Below are 22,433 nucleotides of genomic sequence, written 5' to 3'. Positions count from 1 at the left end.
TTCCATGACTTGTCTCTGTTGATCTTCAAGTATCTTGTCTTGGGTGCTACGATCACAATGTGAGGCTTCCTCAGCCAGAACCTGCCTTTCACGACCATGATCACGAACCTCACGATCTTCAAGATCTTGCATTGCTAGACGCTGGAACAACTCCGTAACTTGTCTCTGTGCATCAAGAATCTCGTCTTCGGTGTTACGATCACGGTGTGAGACTTCCTCTGCCGGAACCTGCCTGTCACGACCACGATAACAACCTTGACGACGATCCATCGGATCTTGAGAGCTCTGATACCAACTGACGCCGGACGGGATAGCGATTATCCCGGGGGTAATATTGAATCCGTAAATTCGACTTCGAACGCTGGAAATAATCTTCTAAAACCTATTAATTCGGAAGAATAACAGGAGATAGGGAAATAAACGGCATTGCCGAAATTATTATTAAACCAAAACTTCTTCTCCTAAACATCAACTCATAACATGTTTATATAGACTCAAACTCTAAGAAAGATTCTTAAAAAAAAAAATTTCTTAACAAATTCGAAAAGAAAGATTCCTAATAAAAAGAAAAATTTCTTAACAAACTCGAAAAGAAAGATTCCTAATAAAAAAAATTTTTCTTAACCGACTCAATTCCTAAAAATCCTAAACAGATTTTAAAAATCTAAAAATAAAAAAAATAAAACTTTTCAAAACTACTCTAAATACCAAAAACTTCAAAAATTACTAAAAATAAAAATTATCAAAATTAATAATAAAAAATCTTTGGATGCTCCTGCATCACATATATTTTAACAGAATTCATAGCTTTATTATCATTAACACTTAGCTTATACATGCCTTCGCATAAATAACCTTTTCCTACGAAAGACCCATTCTTTGATATAATACATGTATTACCCTCAAGTACATTGTTAAGCTCATTCTTACACATCTGACTAGTAGATATAAGATTTTTTTTCTAATGTTAGGAACATGATAAACATTTCTCAAAGTCATTTTCTTCCTGGAGGAAAATTCAATATGCACCATTCCTTTTCCGACAACCACCGTTGCATTAGAATTCCCCATGAGAACAGTTTATTGTTACTTTTCAATTTGATATGAGGAGAATAATTTTTTGTCATTGCAAACATGAATGGTAGCACCAGAATTAAGCTACCAATTATTGGACTTTGTTGCAGTCATGTTGGTTTCAATTATCATGTCAATTTTTATTTCTGAGATCATTGCACTGATTTCTTCATATTATTTTTCAACAACATTGACATTATTAATATTGATTTCTTTCTTGTATCTATAGTCATTTTTGCGATGACCTTTCTTGCTACAATTGAAATATTCACCAAGAAACTTTTTTTGATCATTTTTAGACTTCTTGAACTTTCTGTCATTATTGACCTTGAAGTTCTTTTTAAACTTGCTTGCTTTAGCAACATTAACTTTAAAGGATTCATTGCTATTGTTCTTGGGATTGTGAAACATAGTCTCTGCTTCAATCCTCAAATATTTTTGCAAGTCCTCTATGGTTAAATTATCTCTGTTATGCAAAAGTTTCTTTCTATGACCATTCCAAGTTTGGGGTAATTTAGCAATAATCTACCCACTTGGAATGTTTAGAAATGTCCACTTATATATATTTTCAATATGAAAAATATGAAGGACATCTTTTTAACCTTTTAAAAGTAAGAAGAGTGATTTAATAATTAGTGATTTTTAAATTTTTTATCTTTATTTTTTTATAAGGTATGTCATCTCGGAGAATGAGGTATTCGTAGCAAGCAATTCATCAAATCAACGTTCTTAGGTCAACGACTCGTTAAGAAAAATTCATCCGTTAATTTATCGTAGTTGAGACTCGATCCTTAAATATCTGAGAAATTAAAAAAACACTTTGCCACTACACTTTTGCCATGTGACTTTTACTTTCCTTTTGTGGCTCTTGGTAAGATTGTTAATGAAACTCTATATTATAGAAAAAAAAATCATCAAATAAACAATAAATCCCCATACACTACACGAGGAGCATGGGAAAAAACTTTTAAAACATATTTGATCAAGTCTTGGTTTTTTATTTGGTCTCTAATTGTGTATAGTCTGATTGATGATTTTTTTAAATTAGCCATGCATCTATGTGACTGACTCTCTATCTTTTATTTGAAAATTCTACTCTTAATTTGTTAAGAAATTCTATTTTATACCTTTTTGTAGTCAGTTCAATAAGTTTATCTTATAATTCTTTTAGGAGATAAGTTGTTTAGAGATATCTCTTTTGTAAAAAAGTAGAATTTACTATTTCAGATGTTTCATACGGTCGATTTTATGATCATCTACGTGGAGGTAAATCCAGAAGCTACAGTTCATTGTGATAGAAGAGAGTCTTATCTCAGATTCGTTGAGATTCGAAACTTTGAAAGATGATTTTATTTTTTATTGTTGTTATTATGACAGGAAAGAGGTCAAAACTTTGAAAACACCGTCTACTTTTCTATGGTCAGTCTCGAGTAGACGTGGAATTTTGATTTTCATTCACATTGCGTAAGTTGACCAAAGTGTTGCCGTTGTCACTCTTTGACTTTGGCACTTGCAGGTTGACTAGGAGCAATGTTTCAAAAGAGAAAGTTGAATAGAAAATTTATTATTATTTTTTTTAAAAAAAAGAAAATTAACTGGATCCGTATATTTGAATTAAAAAATAATAATAATAATATTTTAAATTTTTATATACTTGATGCACATATTAAAAATACAAGTCAAATTTAACTTAAGTATACTTTGTCAAACACGTCAAAATAATATAACCAAACAAGACCATTTGAGAGCATCATTTCTTGGACATATCTTTGAATTTCAAAGGATCAAAAAAAGGCTAAGACAAACTTAGGATTTCAACATTTGAAGGGTGCATTGACAATTTGATATGTTGGTTTACATTTTTATTATGTTTGAAGGATGCCTCGACTAAGTTAGATATTAATCCTTGGAGCACCCTAATTTTTAAATAATATTGAGTTTCTCAACCACCAAGTTGGTAAGTTAGTCGACACAAGTGTTGAGATAACCTATTTAAGAATTCACTAGACCGCTTGAAAGGGGGAAATACTTGAATAAAAGTCCGAGCTACATGAGAATTTTTGTCTAGTTTATAATTGAAATCGAAATCAAACAACTTCATCCATGGCCTTCCATTTGGACCACCCACACATCTCTTGGTGATGCTTCATGTGGTTAGGTGTTGTGGTGAGCAATTGGGAGGCTACAAATGTCTTGGTTTGGTGCATCACTACATCTCCTTCCTCTTTATGGAAGAACATGGCATGGGTCTTCTTTTGTCCCCAATTTTGAAATTTGTCTTAGAAAATTCAAAAGAAAAATATATATAATATATCTTTTTTACTTGCACCCTCTTTACTAAATGATAAAATTATTAGACACTTTTAAATTTATTAGAGATAAATGGTGTGAAAATTTTTTGATAACTACTTTAAGTTTTAAGTTTAGACTATAAAATTGAAAAACATTACTTTAAGAATAACTATGAAATTAATCTCCCAATTCTCTTTCGATTCTTGTAATTCTCTTCTTGCTTAAAGTAGTTATGACATTACTTGTGGGATATCATTTTAAATGCATGAAAAAAATAAGAGTTCTTAAAATATTTATGAGATTTTTTATTTAGTAGGTTCAAATTAATCGATTTTTATCTTCGTTTGTAAATTTTAATGTAATATCAAAGTTAGTCTTCCCCTTAACTTCAAAAACATTTGGTGAAATTCGATTTTAATTAATTTGGTTCGATACATTTTATCGATTTCATGATCATTATGTGAGAACTACTTTAATTTGTATTTAACTATATTTAACTATGCCCCTAGGGATCTTCCCAATTCTCTTCATCAATCTTGTGCCTATGGGGCATATTAAAGAGATTAGAAGTAAGAATGAAAGGAGAAATTTTCACTTTTTAGCTTTTCACATATCTCCTCAAATTTCTATTTTTTTTTTCTTCTTAAAAGTTATCATTGTCTTTTTCTTCTTGTTTGGACTCAATAGAGTAGTAATATTTTAATTTTCCAAACTTAGGTGTTTATATATTTTAATCAAATAGCTAATTGGGTTTTATTGTGAGTTGTGACGACACCTTTATAACAAAAATACAAAAATAAAAAAATAACAAATAAATTAGCACAAGATGATGACGTCAAGTGTGACATTAGACTTAATTAATTTAATAAATTATTTGGTTGGTCGAGACTTTATAATTATAATTTGATAGAGGTCGGCTTTAGTTGGTTATCAATCTCATGCATAATTTTAAAGGTAAAAATTGAGAAGGGCACTCTTTATTTTTTTATTATTATACATCTCTATTAAAAAATATTTTATTTTAATTTTCATATGCAAGATTATTATAATAGTTTTGATCAAAATTATTAAAATATAAAATAAAATTAGCTACTTTTCCTCCATAATTTTTACTGTGGCAAGGGGTAATTACGTTCATTTCAGACGTCTTTTACTTTTACTGGCTATTCTCAACTTATATGAAAGGAGGTAAATTACGGAAATCAGTTTATAATTGATCGTCAAAGTAGTTAGAGGGTGGACGTCATGAGTTTTTTTTCTTCCATGATTTCCAACAACATTAGACGAGCTAAATATCAACAAAGAGACCTTAAGCTAAACTAACCACTTCAACAAAAAGATGGAATCTGTCACCCAGCGATCCCATACGATCGGCCTCATAATCATCTGTGAGGAGGTAAATCGAGAAGTTGCAGTTGGTCACACCGGGGGAAGGTATTGTCTCGATTTCGTCGAGATTTGATCCTTGTCCACTTCAATAAGTCTGTTTCATTATAACCAACTCAACTATATTCCGAAGACTAAGGTAAACTAACCAATCTCAATAGCGGACGAACTCAATTGAAGCTCCGTGCACCTTAATCGAACAAAGTGCATCCTCTCTACGTGACTCTAAACAACCTTCAATCATACCCAACTAAACCCAACATGAACTAATTAATTAAGTTTTTTTAAAAAAATTCATGGATTATCTTTAAATTAAAATAATTTAAAATTTCTTCGGATAAGTTTTATTGGATTAATTTGTTTTGTCAATTAAGGATGATAATTTCTTTCGAATCTGATGATAAATTTGATATCTGATCTAACTGAAAGAGGGTATGAACGGATTTTTTTTAAGACCCAATTAAATAATCGAGTAATCAGGTTTAGAGATTTTTGAGTTCAGATATGAAGGTAGGTTTGATAAAATTTTATTCATATCTGATCCAAATACTCCATTAATACATACTACACACACCTCAATTTATTTTTTAAAAAAATTATTTTGTGCTTAATACTATAACTCAATCCTTAAATCTTAAAGATAAAATCTTGACTTAATCATAAGTAAAAAAAAAATAATGCATAGGCGCGCAACATAACTTATATAATTTATCATTTTGATGTTGATTTTCAAATATGAATATTACTTGCTCGTTAAAATCCAGCACCACTATGATGTTAATATTATTATAGTGTTAGATTTCACTAAAGTTGATTATCAAATGAGAAATAAATTGGTAGTTGGATAGAATGAAAAAATTATTAGTATAGAGGATATTTGATTTTTGATGGATATGAAAACAAGGATGGATATTCGATTCTTATAGTTATAAGGATGAAAATAAAAATTAAATATCCAATGAAGATTTGGAGATGAATATAATTAATGGAGATGAAGATGGAATATGTGAAATCCAATTCAAACTCAATCCATTACCATTCCTAGTGTCAATTCTTCACATAAAACTAAAGCCAAACATCGAGTTTCTCAACGACTTATTTATTTTCATTCAATTAATAAAGTTATTTCGACATACATAAAATGAGTTGACCAAGATGGTAAGTTAGTTGACACTATAGCCATCAATTTGGATTGGGCCTTATCGGATTAGACCGTCTCACCAAACAATTTAGACGGGTTGGGTTAAAAATTTTATCAACTAATTTTAAAATGGATTCAGATGGGTTGACCTGCCTAGGTCCACGATCCGCATGGATTGGTTCATGGATTGAGAAAGTTTATTTATTTATTTTAAATTTTAAAATTAAAATAGAAAACTTAATGAATTAGTGGGCTTGATCCGTCTAAATTATAATTAAAGTTTAAAAATTTTAACTTGATCAATATAGAATATAATTCAAACTTAAAATTTTTAATATTTTTTTATTTTTTGACAGACTCGTGGATTGACTTGCCTAACCCGCAATCCATCTTGGGCTGGGTTGGATTGAAGATTTTTTCAACCTGCCAAGTTGGTGGGTCGACCATCTCCACCCCATCATATGATGAATTTTTAATGAGTTGACCCATCTCATCATGGATTGATACGTTTGATAGCTCTAGTTGACGCAAGTATTTAAGAATCCACTAGATCCCTTGAAAGGGAGAAATACTTGAATAAAAATTAGATTTTTGTCTAGTTTAGATTTGAAATCTAAATCAAACAACTTCATGCATGTCCTTCCTTATGGACCACACACTCATCTCTTTGATGCAAAACATGATTTCACTCACGTCAAGCAACCCTCATGGCTAGTTCCATAACTTAATGAAGGGAGGTAAATCAGATACTGAACGACCCTCTAGGTGGAAGGGCTTTTTAATTGCGATTGCTATAACTCAAACCCTTGTCCTTTGATGCAACTCTACCACCTATGTACCAACTCAGCTACGCCCTGGGGTTGACCACCCACACATCTATGGGTGATGCTTCATGTGGTTAGGTGTTGTGGTGACCAATTGGAAGGCTACAAATGTGTTGATTTGGTGCACTACATCTCCTTCCTCTTCGGGGAAGAACATGCCATGGGCCTTCTTTTGTCCCCAATTTTGAAATTTGTTTTAGAAAATTCAATTTTTTATATAATATATCTTTTTACTACACCCTCTTTACTAAATGATAAAATTATTAGACACTTTTAAATTTATACAGATAAATGGTGTGAAAATTATTGATAAGTCCTTTAAGTTTTTTGTTTAGACTATAAAATTGAAAGAAAAAAAATACTTTGAGATAACTATTGATTCTCTCCCAACTCTCTTCATCCTTCCTTTGTGTAATCCTCTTCTTGCTCACTAGTACATTTTAAATACATAAAAAAAAATAATATCTTGTGTTTGTAGGGCATGTTAAAGAGATTAAGTAAGAATGAAAAGGAGCAAATTTCAATGTTTTTGATGCAAATTTCTAAGAAAGAAGTGTTAAATATGCTTAAATATCGAGAGCTTCTCATTTAAGTGTTTTAGTATCTAGATTGGATTGAGCTTTTGTTGTCTTTTCTTATAATTTTTCATTGTCTTTTTCTTCTTGTTTGGACACAAATATTTTAATTTACCAAACTTAGGTGTTTATATATTTTAATCAAATAACTAATTGGTTTTTATTGTGAGTTGTGACACCTTTATAACAAAAATACAAAAAAAAAACAAAAAACAAAAAATAAATTAGCACAAGATGATGACTTCAAGTGTGAGATTAGACTTAATTAATTTAATACATTATTTGGTTGGTCGAGACTTTATAATTATAATTTGATAGACGTCGGCTTTAGTTGGTTATCAATCTCATGCAAAATTTTAAAGGTAAAAATGAGTAGGGCTCTCCTTATTTTTTTATTATGCATCCCTATTAAAAAAATATTTTATATTATTTTATTATAGTAATTTTAATTAAAATTATTAAAATATAAAATAAAGCTGTTCTAATCATAGCAGTTAAAATTATTTTAATCAAAATTAACTATTTCTGAGTCTCACCGTTACCTATAACTCACTTCTCATCAACTTAGCTACCTCTCCTCAGATGATTTTCAACAATATTTAGCGAGCTAAATATCAATGAAGTGAAGATCGGGAGTGATCAACATAGTGGAGATAGGTCGTAACGATCTTTTGAAGAGTACGTTCATCGAGCTCTCCGTGTCGACAAAGACTCTTATAATGTTGCATATTGAGGCCTTAACGGATCAATACGGTTTTGTGAAAAAATCAAAATGCCTTCAATTGATGAAAATCGTAATTGACTTCAAAATCGAAATCTACGTTTCGCGTAGATAGATTTAGACTATTAATTTGCTCAAAATCGATTAAGAGTGAATGAGAAATTAATTATTTAAAGTCGGCTCAGAATAACATTAATTGTTAATTAATGTTATATAAGGAAGTGCATGGGGAATAGTCCCATATTGGAGAATTTCGATGGGCTTCCATTCCTTATTAATGTTGTTGTATTAATGAAGTTAATACAAAAAGCTCATGTGCTCTCTTCTCACGGGCGAGCATGTGCTCGTATCTGTGAGCTCGCAACATGCACACGCGCGCAATGGACGCTTTGTCGGCGCACTTTGCACTTCGCATATATGTGTCATTGCGAGGAGCATTGAGGTGATTAAATTTATGCTCCAACGGACATGGCCGTGCCTACGTGGCACCCGGGTGACGTGCCAGACCTACATGTTACGTGGTAGTGCCTATGTGGCATCCATGTGGGCAAGGAGAGATGACTGGACTGTTGACTGGGTGAATTGATGACAACCGTTGATCAAAGAGGTGTGATGGATCGCATATGATGCGATCTGGAGCGTTGGATTGCGAAGAGTCACGATCTGACCCCTTGAGATGAGATTTGATCTGAAGTGTCAGATCGAATGGATTATTGGCTCCAGATTCGACGATTGATGACCAGATGGAAGATCTGAGAGTCACAACCCTTCAAATCTGATGGATGAGATTAAGAGGACTATGTGAAGGGTTACAACCCTCCAGATCGGACGACCTAGATCGATCTGGTCCAAAGGTCACATCCACTCACCCAAAGGGTATTCAACCTCTTCACTTGGTATAAATAGATCCCTCGCCAGATGCTGAAAATTTCATCGAATTCATCGATTCTTCTCATCTTTTGTGCATTCATCTCATCTTGTGCATTCAGAGTCCAAAAAGCCTACAAGAAGGTTCGCTGGTCTCGAAATTTGAAGTGCTACTATTTTGAGACGTCGTTGTTGTATCTTGGGAATGAATTACTGCTATCCGTAAGCACCTGTAGTGGAGCAATATCGTTTACGGAGATAGTGTTGAACACTAGCCTCGACGATCCATATCAGTTTGCATCCTCCCTGATAAGTTACCAGAGCCAACATGTTGTAATTTGCTATGATGGCTTATATCACTAGCGCATCCTCATCGGGGGCATCTACCCCATCAAGGTCTCGGGGACCAAAGCTGATCACTAAGTTTGTCTCTGCTCGAGTTTTGGCGCTGATCCCATAACTCTTGAGTCTTTGGCCATGGGTCTTTCAGGCTCGTTTTGAGTCTCCATCTATCGAGCTTCCCAATATCATATTGATGTTCCCTTGGCGTGAGGAATCCCTCTTGACATCTCCAGTATTGGTTGTTTGTCGACGCTAATTTGGCTCCTGAGACTATTCTCCTTCGTGGAGGTGTATCCCTTCGTTGGTTGATTTGGTGATTTCGCGAATCTCTTCAATGATTGGCTCGATATTATGAATTTTTACCTTGAGCATAGTAGATGGGCGATTGTCAAGCCGACCTCGAAGGTGATCTCCGAGTAGGCATACACTCCTCAATTGTGCGACGGAGTTCTCTAGAATACTATCGACACTCATGGGTGGAATGCCCCAAGTACGATGAAAAGAACAATACCATCCCTCCTCAATATTCGACCTAATGGAATGATCTGGACTAGTTGGGACTGCTTCCACAGTTTGAATAGCTCGCTCGCCTATTGAGCCAGGACAAATTGATGTGTCGTGAATGACTCCTTTTGTCGAAGAAGTGATGGGGGAGCCTTGCGCTCAGACCAAGCCAACACTAAGGTTTGTACGACAACCTCTTTCTTCCTTGCGGCTTGGGCTTCTTCAACGTTGATGTATTTTTATACGTGTCCCAATAGAAGGTCGAATGTCATCAAAGGTTTTTTCACCAGAGACCAAAAGAGGTCTTGCTTTTGCAAATCTTTTGAGAAAGCGCTGATGAGTACTTCAGAGGTAGTTGAGGGCACATCCATAGCCACTTTATTGAACCAATGAATGTAATCATTCAACCATTTTTTAGTGGTCTACTTCAAGAGGAACAATTTAAGTGCTGTCTTTTGGTACCTTTTGTTATTGGCAAAGTGCTGTAGGAATATAGCTTTGAAGTCGACAAGGGTTCAAATTGACACAAATGGTAGTCGACCAAATCAATGATGAATAGGACTGGATAGAGTCGTTAGAAAGACTCTACGTTTGACGTCATCTGTGTATTGATGTAACATGATATTTTTTTTGAACCAGCTCAAATGATCCTCGGGGTCGGATGATCCATTATAATTTCAAGTTGAGGTGCTCAAAAATTGTGAGGCAATTCATCGTTCAGGATGTGGCTTGAGAAGGGTGTGCTTTCCGTGGATACAAATTCTTTGCCTTTGTTCTAGTTCGGAGGTGGCGTTTCTCCTGCCCTTGATCCATCAGAGTGTTATTTGGGAAAGATAATGGGCTTATTTTGTTGCTTAACGAAGGTGGTAGGGAGAGGACTTGCTAGACCCCTTGGTCCTCGACTAGGAATAGGTGGTACCTTAGTTGAGGTGTCAGGTACTTTCTCCAGAGATGGATTTATTGGAGGAAGTCTTTGTAAGACCTGTTGTACTACCCGATTAATCAATGCTTGAAGCTCGTCCGTAGCCATGGTCATAGTCTTTGCCACGAGCTATATCTTCTGTGGAATCCAAAGTCTCAACAATTCTCCCTTGTTCCACCATCTCAACATCTCAATTCAGACATTTCTCACAGATGACGTCAATTTATTTTTGTCTGAAATCGCAGCCTGGTGAGTCAGTGGGAGCAATTGTTATTAGGTGGATGACGAAGACCTTGATGAAGAAGAGAATGTCTAAGATGTCTGCAACACTCAAACAAGAGTTAGAATGTGCGTCGAGGTGGGACTTGATGTGACCATTTCGACACTCAAGTTAACACAGGGGCTAAGAGAAGATAAAAAAGTAGGGAAGAAGAAGAAAAGGGTGAGTGCATGTGTGACCCTCCCTTGTACACACCTTCCATAGAGTTTATATAGTAACACAAAGAGCATCTCCACATCAGAGACGATGAGGAGATCAAAGTCAATAGTCGTTGAAGGTCTCTCCAATCGCTAAGCGTCACATGTCTATAGAGGGTTATCTAGGGGACTAGATCTGACAATCGTATTATTGCCTTTTCATCTGACCATGACGCTGCATTTGAGAATATTCATAGTAGCCATCAGTCAGCCAACGTAGAGTGTAGGCCCCAACTATAAATAAGAAAAATAAGTAGATGAGGAGTGGTCTTGAAGATCATGATGCCTGAGTTGAGTAGCTGAGCTGATGGAATCGAGGAGCCCGAATTCTCTAGAGTCGAGGGTATTGAATTGATGGAGTCGAAGAGTCTGAGTCCTATAGAGCTAAGGACGCTGAGTTCGTTGGAATTGAGGGTGTTGAGTTGATGGATGGAGTCGAGGAGTCTGAATCTTTTGAAATCGAGAGTGTTGAATCCTCTAGAGTTGAGGGTGCTGAGCTGATAAAGTCAATAAGTCTGGACCCTCTAGAGTCAAGGAGTTTGAATCCTCTGAAGTTAAGGGTGTTGAAATGATAGAGTCGAGGAGTCAGAATCCTCTAGAGTCAAATAAGTTATTTTGATTTCCACCTAAATTTGATTTTGATTTCCACATGTTTGACTTTAACTTCTATCTATATTTGACTATTGATTTAACTCGATCATTTCCATTATATCAATAGTAATTCATAAATTATCTTTAATTTAAAAGAATCTAAAGTTTTATTGGATTAATTCCTTCCGTCAATTCTTCACATAAAACTAAAGCCAAACACAGTATTTTATAAACAGGGATGGATAGAAGAAGCCACCATCATTGCATGATCCGCCATGACTGAGAGATGATGAAAACCTTTTTGTTTAATTCTCTTTGACCCACCTTTCTGTCTTCATAAAGCAATTATGAATACTATTTTATGATTAAATTTGAAGTACAATTTATATATATATATTTAAAAATCCATTTATATTTAAGATTTAAGATTTGAACTTTAATCTTTTTATTATTATTGTTCAAGTGTAATTTGCTTTGGAAGAAGGAGGCATGAAAGATCTTGTGAAACCAAGACCAAACATATTTGACAGTGATGGCAACAAAAATTCTTATTTTTGGAGTGCCCTTTGGAAAATTCTCAAATTTAGGAGGGCCTTTTGGAAAATTTACCTAATTTAATTAATAAAAGAATTCATTTTAATTCCTAGAGTTTGCTATTTTAAAAAAAGATTGGCAATTGTCATTTTACCACTTCTAGTTTGATTTATTGTAGAAATACTCTGCCCATTGTGAGCATATGAAACAATTTGTGCTCCGAAAAACATTTTGATAACAAACATGAAATATGAGGGTGAATAGCTTTAGGGTGTTGAAGTGTCTTATCCCAAGTAATAAACATCGAGATATGTATTACTTGAAGATTGGCTGAGGTGCTATTTTGGCAGGAAACTTTTATCAACATAGTAGTATTGTACTGTCAAAAAATTTCTTAGAGGATTTTTTGATATGAGGTCATTTCAGCAGTGGAGCTGATCACTATAAAAAGTTTATCCAATACAGTTTAGTTCCCGGGGTATAACTGAGTTAATTACAACGGAATATACTTGCAGAAGAGGGCAAGAATTTGAATCTCGACGAAGCCGAGCAATACCCTCCTCTATCATGACCAACTGAGTTTCTCGATTTACCTCCTCACAAATGATCGTGGAACCGATCGTGTGGGATCACTAGAGTGGCGGGATTCTACCTTTTTTGCGGGGGCAAAATGAAAATTTCTGTTTCAATTGACAATTGAGTTTTTGTTTATGGGTAAGTAACTGATTAAATAAATTAACGCAACAAATACTAAATATAGTAACAAACAAAAAGGACCCCCCGATTTCAATGTAATTAAAGACCCAACCACAACGGCAGCCCCACTTCAACATTTACACAAACACCTTCCTCTCCCTTCTCCAACCTCTCTCTCTCTCTCTCTCTCTCTCTACAGGCTGCTTGATGGGCTCCTGTGTCTCGTCGACCCGGCCGTCGCCGGCCTCTGACGGAACCCTAAAGGGGGTCAACGGCGGCGGCGCCGCCTCTTACCTTTCCCGGTTCGGTTCAAGCAGCTGGAGTGGGAGGACGAAGGCAAACAAGGAGAAGCATAAGAGGGCTGGCGGGGAAGCGGGCGGTGCGGGGCTGATCCAGGAGGACGAGCTCCAAAGCGTGCCTGGTCGGATGTTTTCGAATGGCTTCAGCGAGGCGGCTTGCCTGTACACGCAGCAGGGAAAGAAAGGCACCAATCAGGACGCTATGATCGTGTGGGAGGTACCTGTTCTGGAGCTCGTGCTTCTTTTGTTCGATTAAAGATGTTTCTTTTATTTTTTTTTTCACTTTCTCAAGAAAAAAAAAACACACTTTTTGATGTGCCAGGGACTTCTGCTTTTGAGATCTTTTTCTTGGATATAATTACTCTGATAAATCCCGAAATTCCCGGTAATTATTTTTTATCTGATTGCGATTAGAACTTCAGTTGTGTGCGTTTGTGTTGCCTTAAAAATTATTTTCCCCTCAACTTGCCAGATTCAGTCCCTTTATGGCTGATTCTTGTGATTCTCCATTGACCTTTTATTCAACCGAGTTGACATGATATTTCGTAACAAATCTTGTGAGATCATGTAGAAAATTATAATTTCTGATGCCTCTTATATTTGGCAATGTTTATTCAATTGACCGATGATATCTTTCATCGTGATGTGTTTGGAGTATGGTTTTCCTTTTCTTTTATGATTCCTCTTCATGTTTCTTCTTTGTATCTTGTTTCTCTCAGTAATTTATTCCAGTTCTCCCATTTTTCCTAGGAAAGTAGAGGTCCTCGTCTTTGTACCTTTCTAAGTGAAAGGCGAATCTCTTCCTTTTCCTGATGAGTTTTTACTATGCAAAATAAACCAAAGTAATATTGCAACTCGATTTGTCACTCAAAAGTGTATACTCTTATTGATCACTTTAACCGCCATCAGTACTGCTCTTATACTAAGTTTTGATGAGTAATGGCTTCGTAAATCGACACATTTCTGTTTGCTATCCTGTCTGTGCAGGTGACTTGGCGTTTATGAGTATTTTAGTTTGGATGTTCTAGTTTACTTGTGGCTAGAATACTGGAGAGAGCCCGTAAAACTTGTGTTTTTTGTGTAAAATGTGTTTCTTGATGAATGACGATAACCTGGAGACAATCTGAGATCTAAGAAAGTTCATCCACTTCAATTATCCAAATCATTAAATTTACTTTTATTTAACAATTATGAATTGTAATATCGATAAGTATATATCGAACCTTTTGCTGACTTATGTGCAATAAATGTAGAATTTTGCTTCGTCAAAAGACACAGTCTTCTGTGGGGTTTTTGATGGCCATGGGCCATATGGTCATATGGTTTCCAAGAAAGTCAGAGATTCTCTTCCTCTTAAGTTGTCCACTAGGTGGAGAGCTAGTCTCGCCAGTCACGAGAGCCCTGATCTAAATGGTAGCATTTCTGGCAGTATGAACTCTGAAGAAACCTCATCCATTATCGATGATGACGGACGTGATGCTTTAGATGTTGAGGAGAATGAAAAATTGCCAGAGATGTATCTCCCATTGAAGCAATCTTTTCTTAAATCTTTCAAGTTGATGGACAAAGAGCTGAAGTTTCATCCCCTAATCGATTGCTTCTGCAGTGGGACTACGGCTGTCACTATAGTAAAACAGGTAACAAATCATAATTAATTTTCTCCATCTTCAAATAGTTATTGACTTATTATCCTGCTGACGCTTAGATGTTTCTCATAATTTTTTAAAAAAAATTATTCTATAAAAAATATTATTGCTTCATCTTAAAAAGCTTCCAATTGTTTTAGCTTTGCTCTTCAACATGCTAGATTCATCTACTTCATTTTAAGTTGATGTGGCTGTATTAAAGTAATTGCTAAAAGACTTGAGGTCTTTCCTTTAGAGATTGATGGCCATTAAATTCATAATACTCTATTCTACACACCAGGGGCGTGATCTTGTTATTGGAAACATTGGCGACTCGAGAGCTGTAATGGGAACACGAGATAAGGACAATAACTTGTTAGCCGTGCAGTTGACTGTTGATCTGAAGCCCAATCTTCCAAGTAATGTATATATATATTTTCTTTTACATATTTACTAAAGAAAATATTGTTTAATTTCTACTAAGATTTTCGCTATGAAGTAGGGTACCTAGTATCAACCTTTGTTTATTCTAATAACCACCTTAAGATGTGAAATGAGTTATACCTTAATCCATGGCCAATATGATGCATTTTTGTCTCTAGTTTTTCACATTAATATGTAATCCCAATTCTCATTGTCGATGGATTTTGTTACTCTTCCTAACATAGTAGATTTTCCTTATAGTACTAAACTCAGAATCATGTCATCAGGGGAAGCTGCCAGAATCCAGCAATGTAAAGGGAGAGTTTTCGCATTGCAGGATGAACCAGAAGTTGCTCGAGTATGGCTGCCAAACAACGACTCTCCTGGTTTGGCTATGGCCAGGGCTTTTGGAGATTTTTGTCTCAAAGATTATGGTCTAATATCAGTTCCAGAAATTTCATATCACCGACTAACTGAGGAAGATGAGTTTATTGTTCTTGCCACTGATGGGGTAATTTCCATTGCCTACACTCGTGTGACAAGAACTCGATTCGTGTTTAGTGGTGAATCTTCAATATCTTAAGCATGAAAAACCAAATTTGGCCAAATTGCCCTGTTTCCTATGATCCATTATCCAAATTACCAAATTTGGCTGCCCAGTTTATTAGTCATTTAAATCACGAAAGCATTAATATATTTGTGCTTTTATTGTGCCTTTGCAAACAGCCTTATTAGTTTTTCTCGTTATGAGTAAAGTTGTGTGTTTATTGACATCATCATTCTTGTGAAACTTGTCCCTTAAAGTCCTCTTGAATTTAGAAAAGGTGGCTCAATATTTCGCTTCAAATAAGTAGATTCTACTGAGAAATCTGTTTTATTCACCATTGCTCTAGTGATCAATGTTAGACTCAAGGCAATCAATGGGTTATACTTTAGTATGCTCCCGAAAGATACCTGATACTTGATACTTATCGTCTTTGCTAGAAGAATCTTGATATGCCTGCCGACTTATGATATAAGCTAGAAGAATCTTGAATCGTTTCTCATTTGTTTACATTAATAAAGATACTTGATACTTACCATCTTTGCTTGAGTAAAAGATTTCCTTTTTTTTATGCAGATATGGGACGTCCTTTCCAACAAGGAAGTCGTAGACATTGTTGCATCTGCACACACTCGCAGCGCTGCTGCTAGAGCTATTGTTGACTGTGCGGTACGCGCTTGGCGACTTAAGTATCCTACATCCAAGGTTGATGACTGTGCTGTGGTTTGTCTATTTCTGGAAAGCATATCGTCACACGATCCACCTCAGGCATGTAACCCTGATAAGGTGCACACCGAGCCATTAGAGACAACAATGTCAAGTGTCAATGAAAAGCAAATTGAAGGCAAGCAAGAAATGCAAGATTTAACCTCTGCCGATGCTCCAACTCCTGTGTTGGAACCATCTTACACGGTTCAAGACGCAAATGAGGTAGTCCCAGTTACTGAACAAGTGGAGAGTATGCCAGAAAGGTCCCCGTCTACCAGGAGCCTCGCCGAATGCATTTCCACAAGAGAGGAGGAAGAGTGGTCTGCCCTAGAAGGTGTTTCTAGGGTGAACTCCTTAGTCAATCTCCCAAGATTTTTATCGAGCGAAAAGAGCTCCATGAACTGGAAGAAATGGTTGTAAGAAACCGGAGTCACACGCACCTTCTCATCGAGATGCTTGTCTGTTTACTTTAAAGACCTAATGCAACACAAAGAAGGATGAAGGTGAAGGTAAAACTACATGGATTCGAAGATTTTGTTCTAGTAAAAGTTTGCTTTCGGTTCTGAGGAGTCATTATGTGGCTACATTGTTTGTAGAAGCACCATGAAGGATCTCTGCGCCTTCTAAGGTTGAATTTGATGTTGGAGAGTTTCTACTTCACAAGATTCTTTTTTATGTAATTTTATCTTGTTTTTTGTTTTTCCTGGAAAGAAGCTTGTGAATTATGCCTTGTCTCTCCAACTTATGAACAATCTAAATTTGTCATCTAGGAATTTGTTTATATTTCATTTCATTTTGCCATCAAAGGATTCAGTTCCCTCCTTAATTTGTTTAGAAGTTAGAACAACTTACGGATTGTACTGTGTTGATCTGATTAATTTTGAAAGTGATCCATTTGATCCTTTAAAAATTTTATTATCAATCATCACAGTAAATTCCAAAAAGAAAAATATACTGCGTCGTGATCAATTACAGTTTCTCGATTTATCTCTTCACAGATGGTCGTGGGGCAGACTATGTGGGGCCGCTAAGGTGGCGAATTCTATCTTTTTGCAGAACAGAAAGAAAAAAATATATATATCTTAGTTTATAGAGTCAATGGATGAATAATGAGACACATAATCTGATATATTTTCAATAATTATTCACAAAAATATAAATTGTTCTACTCTAAATACTTATGACACAATTCTTTTCTTATTTTATATTTTATAAATAGTTGCATAACTAAATTCATGTCATATAATACTTATAAGGATGGGATGGGGAATGGAAGACCTCTCACCATTTAACTATGGAAGAAGGTGGCGCGATTTTTACAAGCAATACCCTTCTGCGTTGTGACCAACTACAGTTTCTCGATTTATCTCCTCACAAATGATCATGGGGCTGATCGTGTAGGACCGCTAAGATGACGGATTCTACCTTTTTACAGAAGTGGAAGAAGGTGGTGCGATGATCATTAAAAGCTAATTCTTCACTAGATCATTAGAAGCTCCCTAACTTGTAAGATCATTCACCAATGGCTAAACCCTCCAAGTCTTAAGTAGGAACATCCGATGAGTTGTTAGTAGAAAAGACTTGTCGTGCCTATTTTTCTTAACCGTCGAAGTTTTTTATTGTAAAAATCCTTAATTTTTATTAATTATTTGTTCTTATCTATTAAACTTGATATCGATTGGTTTACATGAGAGAATTTATTTATTTATTTTGCTGAATTGATTTAAATAGTTTAAAGATTTTTTTTTAGATTGTTGGGTTTCTCCATCATATAGGCATTACATCTCTGCATACTAAACCTAATTTATCAAATAAATAGTTAAATCAAAGATAATTTATTGCTAAACCAAAGAATAAAATCCAAAACAAAGTTGAATATAAAGCACATATAATAATCAAAGATAAATTCAAATATGTTTTTTAATTCATTTTTGGTTGACTTTAGATACTGGCACTAGATTTGGTCAATCTATCTAACTGCCATCTTCATGTACACAGCAAAGCAAAGGCATGTCCGACAGATCCCTTAAACTGGATATTAATTACAGATCCCTTAATTCCTTAACTGGAAATTACAAAGATTCCTTTCCCAATTTAGCAACTTTCCGATCGAGAAGCGTGCTCAGTGGAACTTGAGGTTGGTCAAGATGTTGTTGTTAAAGGGATCGGCCAAGTGATCCAGCAGGTTTTGGAACGGCCCTTCTCCGGTGACCCACGCCTGGATGAAGAAGCCGACGATGGCCATCATCGCCAGCCGGCCGTTCTTGACCTCCTTCACCTTCAGGTCCCTCATCGACTTCTCGTCCTTGCCGAGGCCCAGCGGGTTGAAGAAGGGTCCGCCGGGGTAGGCCGGGTCGCCGGAGCCGCCCAGCCCTTTCTCCAGCCCCAGGAAGTATTGCTTCCCCATGGAGCCCGGGTTGGCCCAGTCCTGGAACCGCCGGTGCTCCGCGAACCCCACCAGCGCCATCTCGAACACGAACAGCGTGTAGTTGTCGGCCCAGTAGGTGTACGTCCCCGCCGGCGGGATCACGCCGGTCCTGAACCATGGGAGCGCCGTCTCCGGCGGGATCAGCCCCAGCTTACCCAGGATCTCCGGCGCCAGACAGCCGACCACCCCCATCATGGCGGTCCGCCCGTTGAAGATCTCTCCGTAGGCCAGCCATCTCGGCTCGATGAACCCGCCGGTGCCCTCCGGGTCCGACAGCCCCAACGGATCAAACCCATAGTCGCCGGGAAGACTGCACGTGCGCCGCCGACGACAATTAATCACTACATCGCAAACGAAGAAGAAGAAGAGAATGATGATGAATCGAAGAAAGATCAAAACTACCTTCCGTCCAAGTAGGAGAGTGACTGCTTGGACGCGAACCAGAGCTGTCTATCTGCTCCTTGCTGCGACGAGAGACAGCGCAGTTAATTCCCTGAAAAGGCAATTAAATCAATTTACAGCTAGCGCCGGCGACGACTGACCTTCACAGGAGGAGTGGCAGCTGCCCTAACGACGAAGGTCGCCTTCCTCGGAGACCTGGAGGGGGCGGAGTGGAGTGGGGTTCCCCCTAGCAGCTGCCTCGCAGACAGAAGAGCCTGAGTCGCCATTAATTCCACGCTCTCGATCTCTTGCGGTCTCGGTGCGTCGGAGGTATCGAGTCTGAAGAGAGAAAGAAATATGCGGCTGGTGGGGGAGCAGTGGGCCAGGGGAAATCTAAGCGAGATCAGGTCGCTCGAGGGTTGACCAATGGCCCTGTGACAGCTGGAGATAGAAGATATGGAGTTGAGTGGCAGGACTTGGGACCCACTTCAAGATATTGTGGCAGGGCTTGTGGTCTGTGTGTGACTGCCGTGGTGGAGGCTGGAGAGGCCGGACACGAGGTCACAAGTGTGGGGAGATAGGATTTGTGTGTACGCCACAGGAGGTTTTTCATGCTAGCCTGCTAGTTTGGTCAAGTTAAGAAGACAAGTTAGTCAAAGCATACACTATAATATAGTCCTTTCGAGAGGTTGGATATGGTTGAATGAGTTGGATATGGTCAAGTGGAATGGAATGGAATGGGTGGGCGGGGTTAAGTAAGGCAAGTATAGTCGACTTGGATGGGTAGTTTTGTCCAATCAAGTTAGTGGTTGGTTGATTCAATCAAGTTGTGAGATTCTATTAGTCGGTAAGGTTTGTCCACTAATGAGGCAGTAGAAATAAAATGTTTGAGTATGGAGATAGGTCAATTCCCTTCTGATTGTCTTTTGGTGCGCTCCGTTGAGTCTGGTTGGCTTCTTCAAATCAGTTCAGGTGAGTCGACTTCTGGCGGGTCAACTTTTGGTGGATCCTCAACTTCCGGGTCAGCTTCTATTGGACAAGGCAAGTCTGCTTCCATTGAATAAACTTCTACTGAGTCTTCTCCTCTCAGGTCTGGCAACCACTAAGTTGGCAGTGGTCAAGCCGCACTATGTGATGACTATGATGAAGGCTCCTGACGATGGTGACTGAAAGGACTCAGAAAGAGAGTTAGAGATGAGTCAAAGCGCACCTTGACATGGTCTCTCCAACACTCAAATCAGATTTGTGAAGAAAACAGAGAATAGCAGAGAATAAAAATATAGAATAGTAGTAGAATGATAATGTCCAACATAGTTCGCATTTTGTCCGAGACCAGTTGATGGGCCAACTCCTTGATGTGTGCGCAGTCAAGCTCCTTCGAGGGATCGATAGTGCTTTTGGGTGGTTCTTCTTAAATTGGCTTCTGCTGAGTCAACTTATGCTGAGTCCGCTTCTACAGAGTTTGTCTTTGTCGAGTCTATTGTTGTTGGGCGAATGAGGGTTGAGAACCAAATGAAGATCTCTGTCTCTGGCAACTAATAAAGGACTTAGACAAAGTGTTAGGAGGGTGACCTAGTTAAGACTCGGCAAGGCCCTTCCAATGCTTAAATCAGAACTAAAGAAAAGAGCGGAGAATAGGAACAAAGAATAGTAGTAGAACAATGTAGTTTTTTAGTTGGTTGTGCACACCAGTCTCTTTCTTATTGATATCATCACCTTATATAGAGAAGAAGGAGTGCAAAAATGGTAGGGAACACGTCCTCCGCAACAGTTGTATCTTTCTCCTCACCTGACATCATTATTGTTGATGGTTGTCGGTGACATTTGCTACTGTAATTGACACGCCTTTTCCCTTGGCATAATTACTGTTGACAAGATAATCGTCGTGCCTTTCGATAAATTTTGTCTCCCTTGTAATTAATGCGCCTTTTTGAGAATTGACGCCTCTTCTAATCCCACTTCAAGCTATTCATGTACTCAGAATAACATAAATATAGTGTTCGGAGGGTCACCCACTCGAGCTCTGGCATGCCAAGTATCGCACACTATTGTACTTGGGCACTACAATGTCCTGGGAAGCTACAATGCTTAAGGATGTTACTGTTCGGGTGTTATGGTGCCTAGGAAGCTATAATGCTCAGGGATGTTACCCACTCGGGCTAGGACATGCAGGGACGTTACTGTGTTGGCATGCCATAGTGCTCGAGATGTTAAGCACCTGGGAACGCCATCCCACTCGAGTACAGTCGCTTGAGCACTCGAGAGTGCAACTCACTCGGGCACTTGAGTCGGGCACTCGGAAGGTTAGTAGGTCGGACCAACTCATTAGGTTGGATACTAATGATATCTGCGTTGACCTTCCACATGACTCCTACGTTGATCGAATCTTGACCATCACATGACCCATGTCATCTCCACCGCATCACAAGCTTCCCCAAGTCTAATCTAAGGAGGTGTAATCTAACTAACTAGACAATTGTCTAGTCAACGACTCCGAGGTTCTTGAGGTCTGGGTCCATGTGGCTAAAATGCTGAGACCGAAGGGGCAGAGTCAAAGGAACTAGCTAGTAGATGAGGTAGAGCACCTCAAGGTAGAGTTGGAAAGAAGAGCTACAATTTATATTCAAAAATAGAAAAATACAATCGAACCTGGCGGGTCAGTGAGTGGGCAAGACAGGGGTTGGCGGGTTTGCGAGTCAACAAATTAGTGAGTTGGACCTAGGGTTGTAAATGAAGTTAATGTTCATGAACAAGCTTGGTGTTTGACTTGGTAAGAGCTTGTTTATGTTCGTTCAACACACATAAAATCAATTAAATGAACAAACTTGAACTACTCGTTAAACTAAACAAACAAGCTTGAATATATATGTGTTCAGCTCGTTAATGTTCATTAACAAGCTTTGTGAGCAATGTTTATGAACCATGTTCATCAATAAAACTCTTATCAACATGTTAAATAAATAAAGAAATTTTAAAATGAACAAATAAATTTGTATTATCAAATTTAATAACCAACCAAACAAGCTTAAAATGTAAAAGTTTCAAACAATCAAACAAACTTGAATTAAGAGCTCGATAA

The 22,433-nt window shown here is 37.3% G+C and overlaps 2 protein-coding genes across 2 annotated transcripts; one reads left to right on the top strand and one right to left on the bottom strand.

Annotated features, from left to right (window-relative positions):
- The first annotated feature begins 13,124 nt into the window (after positions 1-13,124).
- On the top strand, positions 13,125-17,350 carry LOC141812362 (putative protein phosphatase 2C 66). Its single transcript, XM_074700392.1, has 5 exons — positions 13,125-13,462; positions 14,499-14,882; positions 15,172-15,289; positions 15,581-15,804; positions 16,414-17,350. Exons 1-5 carry the CDS (start codon positions 13,154-13,156, stop codon positions 16,963-16,965), a joined length of 1,587 nt encoding a protein of 528 aa, XP_074556493.1. The 5' UTR covers positions 13,125-13,153; the 3' UTR covers positions 16,966-17,350.
- Positions 17,351-18,447: 1,097 nt separating this feature from the next.
- On the bottom strand, positions 18,448-19,696 carry LOC141812363 (chlorophyll a-b binding protein 8, chloroplastic-like). The gene is made up of 3 exons (XM_074700394.1): positions 19,516-19,696; positions 19,376-19,437; positions 18,448-19,283 (listed from the first exon to the last, which is right to left on the bottom strand). The coding sequence occupies exons 1-3, from the start codon at positions 19,639-19,641 to the stop codon at positions 18,668-18,670; spliced, it is 804 nt and encodes a 267-aa protein (XP_074556495.1). The 5' UTR covers positions 19,642-19,696; the 3' UTR covers positions 18,448-18,667.
- Between the last annotated feature and the right edge of the window lie 2,737 nt (positions 19,697-22,433).

The sequence above is a fragment of the Curcuma longa genome, chromosome 18 (assembly GCF_044706935.1).
Source record: "Curcuma longa cultivar G26 ecotype Majalengka, Jawa Barat chromosome 18, ITB_CL_G26_1.1, whole genome shotgun sequence".
NCBI lineage: Eukaryota > Viridiplantae > Streptophyta > Magnoliopsida > Zingiberales > Zingiberaceae > Curcuma > Curcuma longa.
Note: the sequence above shows the minus strand (reverse complement) of the source record. Positions and strands in the feature narration are given on the sequence as shown.